The sequence below is a fragment of the Trachymyrmex septentrionalis genome, unplaced genomic scaffold, assembly GCF_001594115.1.
Source record: "Trachymyrmex septentrionalis isolate Tsep2-gDNA-1 unplaced genomic scaffold, Tsep1.0 scaffold6, whole genome shotgun sequence".
NCBI lineage: Eukaryota > Metazoa > Arthropoda > Insecta > Hymenoptera > Formicidae > Trachymyrmex > Trachymyrmex septentrionalis.
Window position 1 is genome coordinate 2860577 of NW_017305778.1, and position 13137 is coordinate 2873713.

Below are 13137 nucleotides of genomic sequence, written 5' to 3' on the forward strand. Positions count from 1 at the left end.
TTATCAAATGTTAAAGATAAATTAATGATGTGTATTTTCAAACGCAGCGCGCCCCTATGTATTCTAGGAATGCTACTCTAAAAATGCGCAATTTACACTCTGCATCTGCACCAATCTGCACTTCCAACGTTCATGGTTCAATGGATTGACGATCAGCCAACATTGGCTAGCATGTAGCGATGTAGTTTGTGATATGAGTGTGTCAGGATCTATCATAGATTTTCGGCCAGGAAGCGGCAGGATGTCATTCACCAGTCGCACGATTATTTGAGGTAGTCCTTCGAAGAAGCCGGCGAAGGTCATTCGAAGATTCAGCATGGCTCACCTAAACGGTGTGTTGAAGGCCGTGGAAACGCTGAATGGGTTACTGGAGTTGGACACTCCGTCGGATCCTGGAGCAAGGTATGAACAGTAAACACATCTCTAGCGACGACAGACGATTTGCTCTTTAATAAACGAAAATGCTTCAACAGTAGGAAGGAGAAGGTATCATGCTGTGCTATCATCGTCGAGGGAATATGTTCGCCGACTGTCAGACAGAACACCAAATTTCCACAGATTCTCAGTGCCACAATTGAAACCTTGTTGGCACTCTGTAATGACGATGAGTCTGATGTCAGGATGGTCGCAGATGAATCTCTTAATAAAATTATCAGGGTACAATTACACTTTAGGCTTATTATTATAGCAAATTTGATCCCTTGTATTACATTAGATTTCTAATCGACACAAACTAATAATAGTAAAAAGTAATATAACATTAATATTATAATTTTACATTCAACAATATAAATGTAATATAACACATAGTGTTACATAACAGTTATATTGTTAAGCAAAATTATAACATTAATGTTATGTTAGGTTTAATTGATGTGGACTGGATTAGCATATATTAGAAGCTATTAAATTAGCAAAGTTAAATATTAAGAGCATATAATTGTTTGATACGATTAAATGCTTAAAAATAATATTGTTCTGTTATTTAACAGAATATATTATTTTATTGTCAAAATTAATTACATCATGCTACTGTATTTAGGTACTTTATATTAAGTAACCTTTAATGTATACTCATATGTAGTACAAATGACTGAATTTATCATTAGTCAGAAAAGTTGTAGGTATTCATAAATAAAACATAAAAACATACATATTAAGAAACTCAATACTTAAAAGCAATTCAATGGATGTTTTTTGCTAGGCGATGGTCGACAGTAATATCGTTAAAATTCAGATAGAGCTTTATAATGAAATAAAAAGAAATGGACCTGCACGCATACTGAGGGCTGCTCTTTGGAGATTTGGTTTGCTAAGTCACATGATACGTCCTTCAAGGGGCAAAGCTTATGTATCAAATCTGATCCCATGTATAGTGATTATTGCGCATCGGTCAGAGGATTCTGTAATTGAAACGTTATCGCAATCATTACCATTAATTTTTAAAGTATTAGGACCATTCATGACAGACAAGGATGTCAAGGTAAGCATTTTAACATTACACACATCACAATTATACACATTAAAAGCTATTTCCATGAACTTGGGAAAAATTAAATCTTGTTTCAGAATTTGTTGAGAGCGTTCTTTGAAAATATTTCCTCTCCTCAGGCAGTTTTCCGTAGGGCAGCAGCTAGTATGATTCTGACAACGTGTATAAATTGCAGAAAACCACAGTTTTTTTTAAATTATGTGTTGGATTATATATTAGGTAAACGGCTAAATAATTACGATGTGCTGCGTAACATTCGTAATGCAAAAACATTCGTTTATTAATAGTGTTTATCTTATCAGATATAACAATATTAGGAAGAAACGTCGAGGATCATTCCTCTACTGTTATAGGCGTCTTTGGATGCCTCAGAGTGATTTTACCTTACATATGTAAACCCTTGGAGCCTCAAGATGTTGAAACACAACAGATAGATAGTCTGTTACACATTTATGAATTGTGTTTGCACTATACAAAATGGCATTCTGATCATAATATTGTAAACGCAGCTTTAGAGACTTTGACACAACTTCTAAAAATGCCTCCAAAACCACTAGTGTCTGTTTTATTGTCTTCAGAAGGCATAACACAAAGCAGAATAATATTAAATCAAAATGCATGCATTCCCTCGCTGGGCCACACAAGTCTTTCCAGCACGAGTACTGCTTGTGGTGCAAATTCGGATTCTATTTTAAACTTGCACGAGCCTGATATTCCGGAGATTACTCCAAATGCAGAATGGATCGCAGATACGGAAATGACATTGCCAGTCACGTGTAATTTACAAACACAGAATGAATGTATGAGCGACGTTACAGAGACGAAAGAAAGGATATTAGAAAGTTATTGCCATTTGAAAATCGAAACTACTGACAGTAAGAACAAACATGTGAATTTGATAACTTGCGTAACAATCTTGCTTATTAACTTTCAGTTTATTAGATTTCAATGTTTTTTAGATTCGATTGTGGAGGAATGCAGTGATATCGAAAGCGAGATGGAAAAATCCGAGAAAACACCTTATCCAAGCCTGCAAAGTGAACACTCAAAGGAGGAAGATTACTCAGAAGAAAACACTCTATCGTTCGCTTCTCCTAAGAAGTCCTCCCTGGATTTCGCATTGTACGAAGTGGACGTTGGAAGTTTCACAGACTCGGATATGCCTGTTAAGTTTTGCTGTCGTTACTTGGTGTCGTCCTTTTTGTTGGCTGGCAAACCCGGGCAATTGATATCTGACAAGTTATTTCGTGTTAGTGTAAAAGCTCTCGCTCTGACATGCGTGGGTTACATTCTCAAACTTTATCCACACTTATTTACAATGACCGTGGCCAAAGAGTCAAGCTGCAATGAGACAAACCAATTGATTGCAGACATTTTGCTATTTGCCAATCACCCAGATCCTCAGATCAGGGGTAATATAACGATGGTAATTGGAATCTTTTTAAAGTCTATATTTGTTCAGTATGGCGGTTCCTTCCTGAACTTTGAAACGGAGTGTGTGGCTCAACAAGGACGTGGAAATATATTATTGGAAGACGCAATAAAGTTACTTTTAAAAGTGAGTTTATACGTTTTATAAAGGACGACACCAGTCTCGAAATTTTTTAACTTACATCTGTTTCTGTCGAATGTATAGGGCTTGAACGATGATTCCGCGACAACTTGCCGCCAAACGTTGGACGCGTTGAACCTCTGCTTGCCAGAGTTACTAGATTCCATCAACAACGAATACGGTCTTACCATCTTAACTGCGTTGCCAAAACTTGTGAAAAATCCATATTTTCTTGTGAAAGTAAAATTAGCTGACTTATTGAGCAAATTATCATATATTACAATAGAACACATAACGAGACAATCGTTATTCCAAGAACACTTTATCGATGTTATAATAGCGTTATTAGGTGATCAGGACCAAAGAGTGAGACACGCTGCGTCAGATGCGATTGTTAAGTAAGACACATTTCTAATAGTGCAATTTTATTATTTACTCGAATTATAATATCATTTTATATTTCTTTTATATATTATTTCTTTTATTATAGGAGTATCCCACGTTTATATTTTCGACACCCTCAAGAAGATACTGTTACAAGGAAGGCTACACAATATACTCAACAGTTTTTAAGTGCGGTAACATCAAGTATCTCGGAACTGTCGTCCTATCAAGATAAACATAAGCCGTTCGTAAACACGTCTATTAAGCCCTTTGTATTTCTGAATCATCATAACGAGACGAATTACGATTCTAGTCTGGAATACGCTTTATCCCGTATAGTTAACATTCTAACGGAAATACTAACGGTGCATTCTTCAAAATATTTAATATACGGCTGTTGCGAGACTCTTTTCTGTTTGAGTGAGACTTATCCCACTACGGTTTACGTCAGAGGATGGGACTGTATTTTACCAAAGATGTTGCTGAAAAAATCTAAGAAGAATAGCGATCGATCGGATGCCAATGATATTAGTTTCGTAAATGAGATGATTTCTTCTCCGGTGTGCAGCAGTCTCTTATCATTGGCATTGCCACTGTTAACGTCATCGACCATTAGCTTAGATTTATCCACACATCGGCACTTAATCCTCCTCGCCGGTAATTTGGCTTCTGGATTAGCCGTTTGTAATTTTAAGACTGGTAGTGACCCGATGAAACTTTGGAGTATGTGTAAGGACAGATACATGGAATTACTATTGACACACATCACGAGAGTTCTCAATATCTTCGTCCACGTCATCGACGAGATGCAGTTAGTGCAGGCAAGTGCTAAGCCCGTATTGCCGTCTTTGTCCACGCAAACGTTGTCGCCTAGAAAGAAAATCCTGTCAGAGCAAAAGTCAAAAGAAAAGGGAGAAAAGATCGGCGTTTTGAAGAGTGGGAAGGAGCAAATGGGAACGTTCGTCGGTATGCCGCATTACATGAAGATATATGACATTCTAAAGGCAGCACACTCCAATTATTCGGTCACTCTGCAACATGAAGCCAGTGAGATGTATCTTTCCTTGCTGAACGCAACGTTGGACGTTCTCTCGCAGATTCTTGAAATCGCATCTATCAACGAAGCAGGTAGAATTGCAGAAGAAGTGTTATGTTATTTAAAAACCACCGTTGTATTATCACCAACGGCAACGGTTCAATGTGTGCAGCAACTGCTGAAGTGCTTATTTGGTACGAACATGTGCGCACAGTGGAGCGAGCTGGACATACAGAAGAATGTGGATCGATGCAACGCATTACAAGATGATGTTAGAGGTTTTTATAATCAGTGCTTTCAACATCCCGCCAGACAAATGGCGAATACGATAAAATGCATTGGGAATAATTGCAGAGGTGAAAACGAGCCAGATAACGGGTAAGTATCCAATAATTTGATAGTGATATCTTATGTAGACTGATACACTGATGCCTTCTCTTTTGCTTTCAGATGGATAGGATTGCTGCGCAGAAAAAGTGATCGTAAATTTTCTTCAGTGTTTAAGACTTTGGCACGATCTTCAGATCAAAAAACGTCCGTCGCATCCTTCATCCGACTCTTCGAACCAATGGTTATAAAGTCTCTGAAACAGTACACTGTTACGAGTAACATTGCGCTGCAGTGCCAGGTTCTGATGTTGCTGAGTCAGCTGGTTCAACTGAAGGTTAATTATTGTCTGCTGGACTCCGACAAAATATTTATCGGATTCGTGTTAAAGCAATTTGAATTTATTGAGGAGGGCCACATACAACAAACCGAGGATCTCTTACCGAGAATATTCAATTTCTTAGTGCACTTGTCATATGAGAAAAATCACTCCAAGGCGATAATAGGCATACCAAAGATAATTCAATTATGTGATGGTCTAATGGCGAGCGGGCAACCAGCGATCTCACACTGTATACCCGCGCTCGCGCCTGTTATTGAGGATATATTTCTCATCCGTAATGGAAGTTCAAGCGTGGTCGAGCAACGGGAGTTGGAAACAACAAGAGATGTGCTAATAGCCATGCTACTACGTTTGGTGGAGTATCACGAAGTAGTCGAACTTTTAGCACTATGTCTGGCCGAGTCTAGATTTAGCGGGGATGGTAACGGCGAGGAGAAATGGCGAAGATGGTCCAGACTCACAATGGACACCGTGCTTCCGATACTGGCTGCCGGGAAACTCAGAATAGAATCCGAAAGGGCTCACGTCGCATTAGTGAAACTGTTCGCAGCAATTTCGCCCACAGTCTTTCGACCGGTGGATCCACTTCTGAAAATATTATTCACCGCATCAATACCTACGACCGCTCCAATCCTCAAACTGAAACGTTGGCTAGGTATGATCAACGTCGTACTGCTTTCCCTGATCTCCTGCGCGAAGGAAGAGGCAATGCTGGCGCGCCTGTCGGATCTCAACATATGCGTTTCAGACGTGTCGCATCTGTTATCGCCACTTCGGAGTTCCTTTTCTCGCGAATGTGCAGATCCATTGAACGCCTCGAGCATCCAATCGCGCCAAATGCCACCTGAGCAAGTATTTGCTAGATTCATATTCAAAGTGATCAATCTGATAAGCACGAAGGTGTTTAGTCTACTTGGTCTGATAAATCACAAGTCTACGGACCCCTTTGTCGATTTCTCCGATTACACAGCAGATGATAATTATCTCGTTCATCAGTTTGCATTCTTTCTGCAATTATGCATTCATATGTTCGAATCTGGCAGTCATTGCAAAGTGGCGAACGCAACAATGCAGATGATTCAGGGGCGCAACGTATCCGACGAAGAAAAATTGCTTATCGACGAATTAAACCACTTGATGCTCAGCATTGGGAACGTGTGCCCAACAGTGACATGCCAGTGGGCATATCTGATGATCCTGTTGGGATACAACGAAATGTCCTTCTGGTCGAAAGTATTGGGCACCAGCAAGTTCGATCATGATCGATCGAACGAAAAGAAAACACGCGATTGTATTAACAGCAGTACGAACATCCAAATTATTAGAAGAGGTGGCATTATATTATTCTGCGACTACATATGTGAGAATCTCAACGATGTAGAGCCGCTAACATGGCTGTTAGTAAATCACATAGAGGAGGCAATAAACGTCGCTACCGAATCTCCGGTGAGGGATCTCTTGACTACGGCAATACACAGAAATCCGGCTGCTAGCGGACTGTTGGTGCAGGCTGTGGCAACAAAATGCACGGATTTATCGCAACCTAGTTTTATAAAGCGTCTGTTACAATGTATCGAGGGTGCACATCATTCGCAAAGCGGCGCGGTTATAATGACTTTAATACCACGGCTGTTGTCTACCAAATATCTCGCTTTGTCGAGAATGGCTTCGAAGATTGCCAGCCGCCGAGTGGAAATACTGTTAACTACTAATGCGGAGGATGTAAAGGATCAGTTGTCGAAGGATGATATCGTGAAGATCATGGACGTCCTGCAAATCACCAAATTGGCAAGAAAACACGGTGGCTTAGTCAGCTTATTGAACAAGCTGGCGGTACAATATTACGATCTGTCACCACTAGAACTTGATCAATGTAGACCGTTCAATCCGTCCACCGTGAAGAGCGTTCAGTTGGATCGAAATTGGTTCTTGTCTCAAGTGAGATTACGTTGCTGCCACGCAAGCGCCAGTAACAATCCCATGGAATTAGCTCAGTTATTGAAGGACTTGGACTTTGATGATTGTCTCAGCATTCTCTCTTGTAAAGAATTCAATTTGAAAATCTTGAAATACTGTGTGATATTGGGAGCCCGCCTTACTGTCGAGAAGTGCCAAAAATTGGAATTCGGAAAAGCACAGAGCGAAAAGGATTTTTATTTCGATGCTAGTCCTTTGTATGTTGCTGCCAAGCAGTGTTTGTTGGAGCATATTCGTTATATTTGCGATCTCGTACCGAAACCACATCAGATTTATAATCCGGAGACGGACAACAGTAGTGGGAAGGAACTAAAGTATGCTACTAGATTCTCCGAGTTGCTAAGTGACGCTCTGTATTGGGAGATCCTCTTCACAATAATTCCAACTGTCAAGGTTTACATGAAGACATTACCGAAACTAGCTAAGTACAATGTGGCGAAGATTGATATGAAATTCGAGGAGGATATCGCCAAATTTTCTATGCTGTGCCTTGAACTGGCACATTGGATGATCTATTCGGATAGGAAAGATGTCCATAGATTGAGACCGCATGACATGGATCTCGCGCTAAGTTGCGCGGCCGAAATTCTGCGGCATGCCGCTCCAAATAAGATTTTTGGTGACAATGCGCGTTATACTTGGGTTTGTTCCGCGGCGATCTCTCTGACGAAAGTCGTAGAAAGTATACTAACGACGGTGGATCCCTTGCCGACAATGGATTGCCAAGCGCTGAAGCCAGCTCTCCAGGATGAGGATACGAAAGATTACGCCCGGGCGTGCATTCAAATGGCATCGATAGTGGCCTGGCTCGAAAAGTGTCAGGCGGATGGCACTACGAGGAACATACCACCGTATCTATTCAATATAATAAAGTCGCTGATCATCAGCATAAGTCGTCAGCCATTAGTAAACTCTTACATCTTAACACCTCCATTAGTGTGGAAACGCGGTTGTCATGTCATCGGCTCAGGTCCCACCAAGTGCTACTTTCCGCTTATGTCATCGGAATCTAATCTTCTGCAGGATGTGGATGTCCTGGAGCAGTTTATCTACCGGGTAAACTTATTGGGTTGGACGTCGAGGTCACAATTCGAGGAGATTTGGATGGCATTCCTGAGTGTTCTCAACTTCCTGCAAAATGAGAACACGCCTTCGGATGAAGTCGCAGCTTTGATACAAGCGAGCAGCCTAGCGATTCAGGCGATAACGAGATTATTACTGCAAACATTGCTACTGCCGTGTCCTGGCAATCCTGGTGCTAGTACTCTGATCCATCACCCGAGAGATCCCCAACTTTCCGTGTATAAAACTAGCTCTCAGAAACTATTTGCAATACAGGAACTGCTTCTGTGGAAGTACGAATATATGAATGATACGGAAAGTAAGACCGGCTTGAAATTGGATCACATATTTCAGCGAGGTAATGTGGAGAGAACTGCGGTTTCCGATAGATATATGTATAGCCAACTGTCGGTCTCGTACTTATGGTCGTTGTGCAATTTATACGAGGACAAGTTGAGTGCTTCCGTTCTCGATTTGAAGAACAGGCGGAACGACGCGCTGATGTCCGCCTCCCTCGATTTAGACTCCTGCCTGCGTTTTCTGATAGAGCACTACACTATCTGGACGTCACCGCAGGCTAGCACACCTGTACAATTGTTGACGGAGATCATAAAGTCTATTCTGGCGATCTCAGAACTCTTCCTCGAGAGATCTCAATATCAGTGGATGCTGGACGTGTGCCTGGAAGTCTCGAGGGTTCATCCAATGGAGAACGCGGTCTTGCATCAGTATCTGGCCGTCTCTGTGTGTAAAGCCGCCGCCGTTCTAACGCCTTTGGTACGCGCTAGGAATTTCAAACATATAATAAAGAAATAAAGATCCTTCTTTTTAACCAACATCACTTTATAGGATTTGGACACATTAGATAAAGTAAAACGTATAGTGGACGTTAATTTAAAGTCGGTATTCCTGGCTTCCAGAGTGTCCGCGCTTCACGGCTCTCTGTACTTGCTGCAAAGCGCGGTACTGGCCAAATGCGAAGAAACAATGAATATTATACATCCTCTGGCTATTGAATATATACAGAAGCACATTGATTCGCAGGATTCGAATAGGTGATAATTCAAAATAATTTCATTTCATTTGACAAAGAAGTATTGAAGATGTCTATTAATTTGTTTGATGCCGTTTTGTAACCATTATCTAATTCGTTTTTGCTCTGATACAGTATTCTAAGCCAGAGTGAAGAGCATCAGGGAATAATGTGGGCTCTAGTGTTTTTCCTATTGGAACACGCCGAGGATACACCACCAGACACGGAAGCGCCGGCCGTGTTGGAATTAGTCCTTTCTCTAGTCACATCTCAAAATATCTCATACGGTTTACATCAAACTCTTTTGCAGGTATGTCGGTGTTCTTCATCTTTGATTGATATATAAGTAGCATAAATACGCAAACTGCTCATTTATCTTGATAGGGTCTTGAGAGGCTTGTAGCGACAAAAAGCGTTATTGGCAAAGTCGCTGAGCAAATCGTTAAAGTCGCGATAGACCGGTTGAAGCAACCCAGCCCCCTGCTCGCACTACCAGCATTACAACTTCTGTTGACGTGCATGTATACGGAAGCAGCTGATCGACTGAATCAACCTGGTATCGAAGAACCGTTGCCAGATGTGGAGCCAGAGACGCTGGTTCGATCTATCGAACGCATTTCCGCGATATTCGACAAAATCCGCAAAGGACATTCCATGGAGGTGGAGGTGCTATGCACAGTTCTGTCGTACCTCCTAGGAGACTTCTTCCCACCTTCGGAAATTCTCACTAAAGTTATAGGGGAATTCTTGTCCCCGCAGCAACCGCATCCGAGATTACTCTCTGCTGTTGTCTTTAAAGTTTGTAAATTGATCGAAGTTCTCGAATTATATCGCGACTGAAGTGCAATATAAAAAAATATGAAAATGTATGATTTGGTCTGATTTTTCGCCAGGTCTGTGAGAAAGCGTGTACCTGCACGGAAATGGAGCTTCTTCAAGACTGGGTGGTCTTCAGTTTACCGAATTTCATTCAAAGCTTGCCGATGGCAATGTCGACTTGGTGCTTGTCCTGTTTTTTCATAAGTGCGTCGACAAATCATTGGTTGAGAGCTTTGTATCCTTTTCTTACCGATGTAACTTTGTAATTTTCTTTGAAGAAGTAATCTTTCCTTAACTATAACATGGTAGATTTCCGTACGTCCAGTCGAGAATAGGAAAATATGAATATGAAGACAAGAAAATATTGTGTATAGCTGCTTCGGATTTCTATCATAAAGTAGGTTTAATGTTACTTAACTCTTAGCTATTTTTAATATCTATTTTATTTGTTGATTTATTGATTTCAGCTATCTAAAGAATCTCAAAAGAAGGCATTTGTCGAGACTTTCGAAGCTGCTGCGAAAGAACCTGGAACTCCATTTAGCGATATTCTAGCCTCCTTTTAGATAACGCTGCCCATAGTCGGAAGAACTCAAAAGAAAAACATCCTACGGAATATTAAACTCAGACTGTAAAAAACGATGTACAATCTCTGATGCGTTGCTATGTCACGCGTGTATATTTGTATGTATGATGATATTTATTTTACATTATGTCCCATCAGAAGAGAGATATGCAAATTGTTTTGCAATAAAAAATATTTTTTAAATAAAAATCGTATGTGGCATAAATGTTCACATAAATATGCCCCTTTCAATAATCATCCAGTGTCATTTTGTATATTGTCAAATTAGAAGTCTCTGAGTCTTTATCTTTGTCTATACATTAATTTCGTAAAATTATTGAAAGTAGAAATAACTCTTTTTAAATTCTAAAATTTTTTCAAATTATTCTTAAAATGTTTTTTATCATAAGTAATACTAAATAATACTACTTTTTTTCTAAATTACTATTATTTTTCTAATTACTTGAAATTATATAATTATCAACTCGTAATCTTGAGTTGTTACGGTTGTTATCCATTAAATAACCGGAAATACACATATATATGTACACACATATATATATATATATATATATATATATATATACATAAAATATATATATTTCTATTTTATATTTTTAAAGTCTGTGATATTTTTATTAGTGCAATAAATCGATTGTTTATATACAGTGAGAATTCTATAAAATTGATATGACATCCTAATGTTAATATTTCAGAGGTTACAAGGAATTTTAATTAATTCTAAGGATTTAACACGCGCTACAAATAATAACAACGTTTCACTTTTCTAAATGGATTTAATATGCAGCTCCAGTAAATGAATTTCCTCGGATTTACATCAAATTTTGCGACGAACTCGAATCGAAACACGTTCGCATCAAACTTGGACAAGCATGAGTCGCGTCAAAGTTCCTTGAGTTTCTTTTTTTCTATACGCAGTATGTATGGTATAAAATTTTTCATATTATCTATATACTTTTTTTATATTTCTTTGTGCTTACGATTTTAAACTCACGAAGATATTATTAATTGAACGAAATTGATTGTATACTCTTTGAGAAATGGAAGTTATGTATTAATAACAATATCATGAGTTCAGTTCGATCTTCTTGGTGGAATTTTGTTATCATCGGATGCAAGAATTCTTGTCCGAACTTTGATTACAACTGAATACGGTGCGGATAAATTGAAAAAGGATTAAGTTTCCGGTAGCTTTTATACCCCGTCTTGGCTACGATTTATTTTAGGAAATTATGGAACTGTACAAGAGAATACCCGCGAACTCGTATAGAAACACCGGATTGTATCATCACGGTGAGTTCTGCTCTAATTGTGGACAAAACGAATCCGAGGACTTGCCGCGTAATGTTGTGATGCATAAAAGGAGAACGAGAATCTATGAGAAGCATTGTCCTTCATGTCACTGCCCGCCTGAGAGGCGAAGATTCTCTTCGCCTGGTAAACCAAGGTAAAGACACTTCCAGCTAATCAAAGGCTCGAACACAACAAAAAGAATAAGAAAAGGAATAGGGAATAAACACACAGGCAATAGATTTTAACCTATCAGAAATTGCTATACATTGATACACAGTTTCTATTAAAATCTATTATTCCCTGTTCTTACTTTTTATTCCTTTTATTCTATCTAAACTCTAATAAAGAATAATTATGAATTAATAATTTGATATAAGGTCTATATGGATGTACATACCATAAAACTATTTTTTCTTTTCTTATCTATGTATATATAAATTTAATTCTTTATTTAGCTCTCATTAATCTTGACAATTTAACATTAAAATATAAATAATATTATTTTTATTTTAATTCTTTACGTATAGACCGAAAGTTGTAAACACTTACGATTTTTTCATATTTTACGAAAAGTTAAATATCTCAGACCAAAAGTTTTGAAACACCAATAGGAACATAAATACATTATATGTATTAATTTGGTAAGTTAGAATAGGTCAGCATGGTTTAATTATCAAAATCTTTATTCAATAGTTTAACAGGTTCATATACAAAATAATACAATATTAAACTGTGTTTTTAGCATAGTTTGGTACCATGTTTTCACATGATAATCTCACATCAAAACAAAAATTATTTTAAAAACCCAGACTTGGGTTATATTCATGATTCGGATCTTACAGGACAGTCTATAATGTCTTAAAATGCGGTCAATCTTCTGACTTTTAAGACCGTCTTCTGACTGACTATGAATATTGGCCATTGTCTAAAAAAAAACAAAATACAAGTTATTTACAAGTAAACAAATTATTTAATCAATAAGTTATTTGGGTCGTCGAGTGACTTATCACTCGGTGCGATTAACTCGCGATCTGTAGATCCGGGTACGATTTCACCTATACGTCAACATACGTGATTTTTTGTGTTTAAGGAGCCGAAAATGGCCAATGAAATATATAATTATTAGAAAAAAATTGAAGATTACTTATAAAATAACTAAATTATTATTAAAATAACTAATAATTGATGTGCGTAGAAAAGTTAATAAATTTTTTCGTCAAATATATACATTAT

The 13137-nt window shown here is 38.5% G+C and overlaps 2 protein-coding genes across 3 annotated transcripts in view; both read left to right on the forward strand.

The window, feature by feature from the left end:
- The first annotated feature begins 167 nt into the window (after window positions 1-167).
- On the forward strand, window positions 168-10618 carry LOC108752316 (huntingtin). Of its 2 annotated transcripts, none has more exons than XM_018493075.1 (15): window positions 168-402; window positions 474-657; window positions 1205-1483; window positions 1570-1711; window positions 1795-2367; window positions 2452-3050; window positions 3129-3442; window positions 3535-4842; window positions 4915-8950; window positions 9023-9228; window positions 9342-9516; window positions 9591-10004; window positions 10100-10260; window positions 10335-10422; window positions 10493-10618. In XM_018493075.1, exons 1-15 carry the CDS (start codon window positions 317-319, stop codon window positions 10589-10591), a joined length of 8664 nt encoding a protein of 2887 aa, XP_018348577.1. In that variant the 5' UTR covers window positions 168-316; the 3' UTR covers window positions 10592-10618. The 2 variants fall into 2 exon arrangements, with proteins under 2 accessions (XP_018348577.1, XP_018348578.1); XM_018493076.1 differs by having other exon boundaries at window positions 477-657.
- A 963-nt stretch (window positions 10619-11581) lies between these two features.
- LOC108752252 overlaps window positions 11582-13137 on the forward strand; it is a 5679-nt gene continuing 4123 nt past the window's right edge. Inside the window, exons 1-2 of the mRNA XM_018492952.1 lie at window positions 11582-11765; window positions 11838-12058. Coding sequence (XP_018348454.1) covers window positions 11844-12058 — 215 coding nt within the window. The 5' untranslated portion in view covers window positions 11582-11765; window positions 11838-11843. The remainder of the gene's footprint in view (window positions 11766-11837; window positions 12059-13137) is intronic.

Bases quoted from the DNA above. Each gene is read 5' to 3' on its own strand.
- LOC108752316 (XM_018493075.1), top strand. From the start codon at position 317: ATGGCTCACCTAAACGGTGTGTTGAAGGCCGTGGAAACGCTGAATGGG. The intron at 658-1,204 runs GTACAATTACAC...GTTTTTTGCTAG, and splicing joins CTCTTAATAAAATTATCAGG to GCGATGGTCGACAGTAATAT. The intron at 2,368-2,451 runs GTAAGAACAAAC...AATGTTTTTTAG, and splicing joins GAAAATCGAAACTACTGACA to ATTCGATTGTGGAGGAATGC.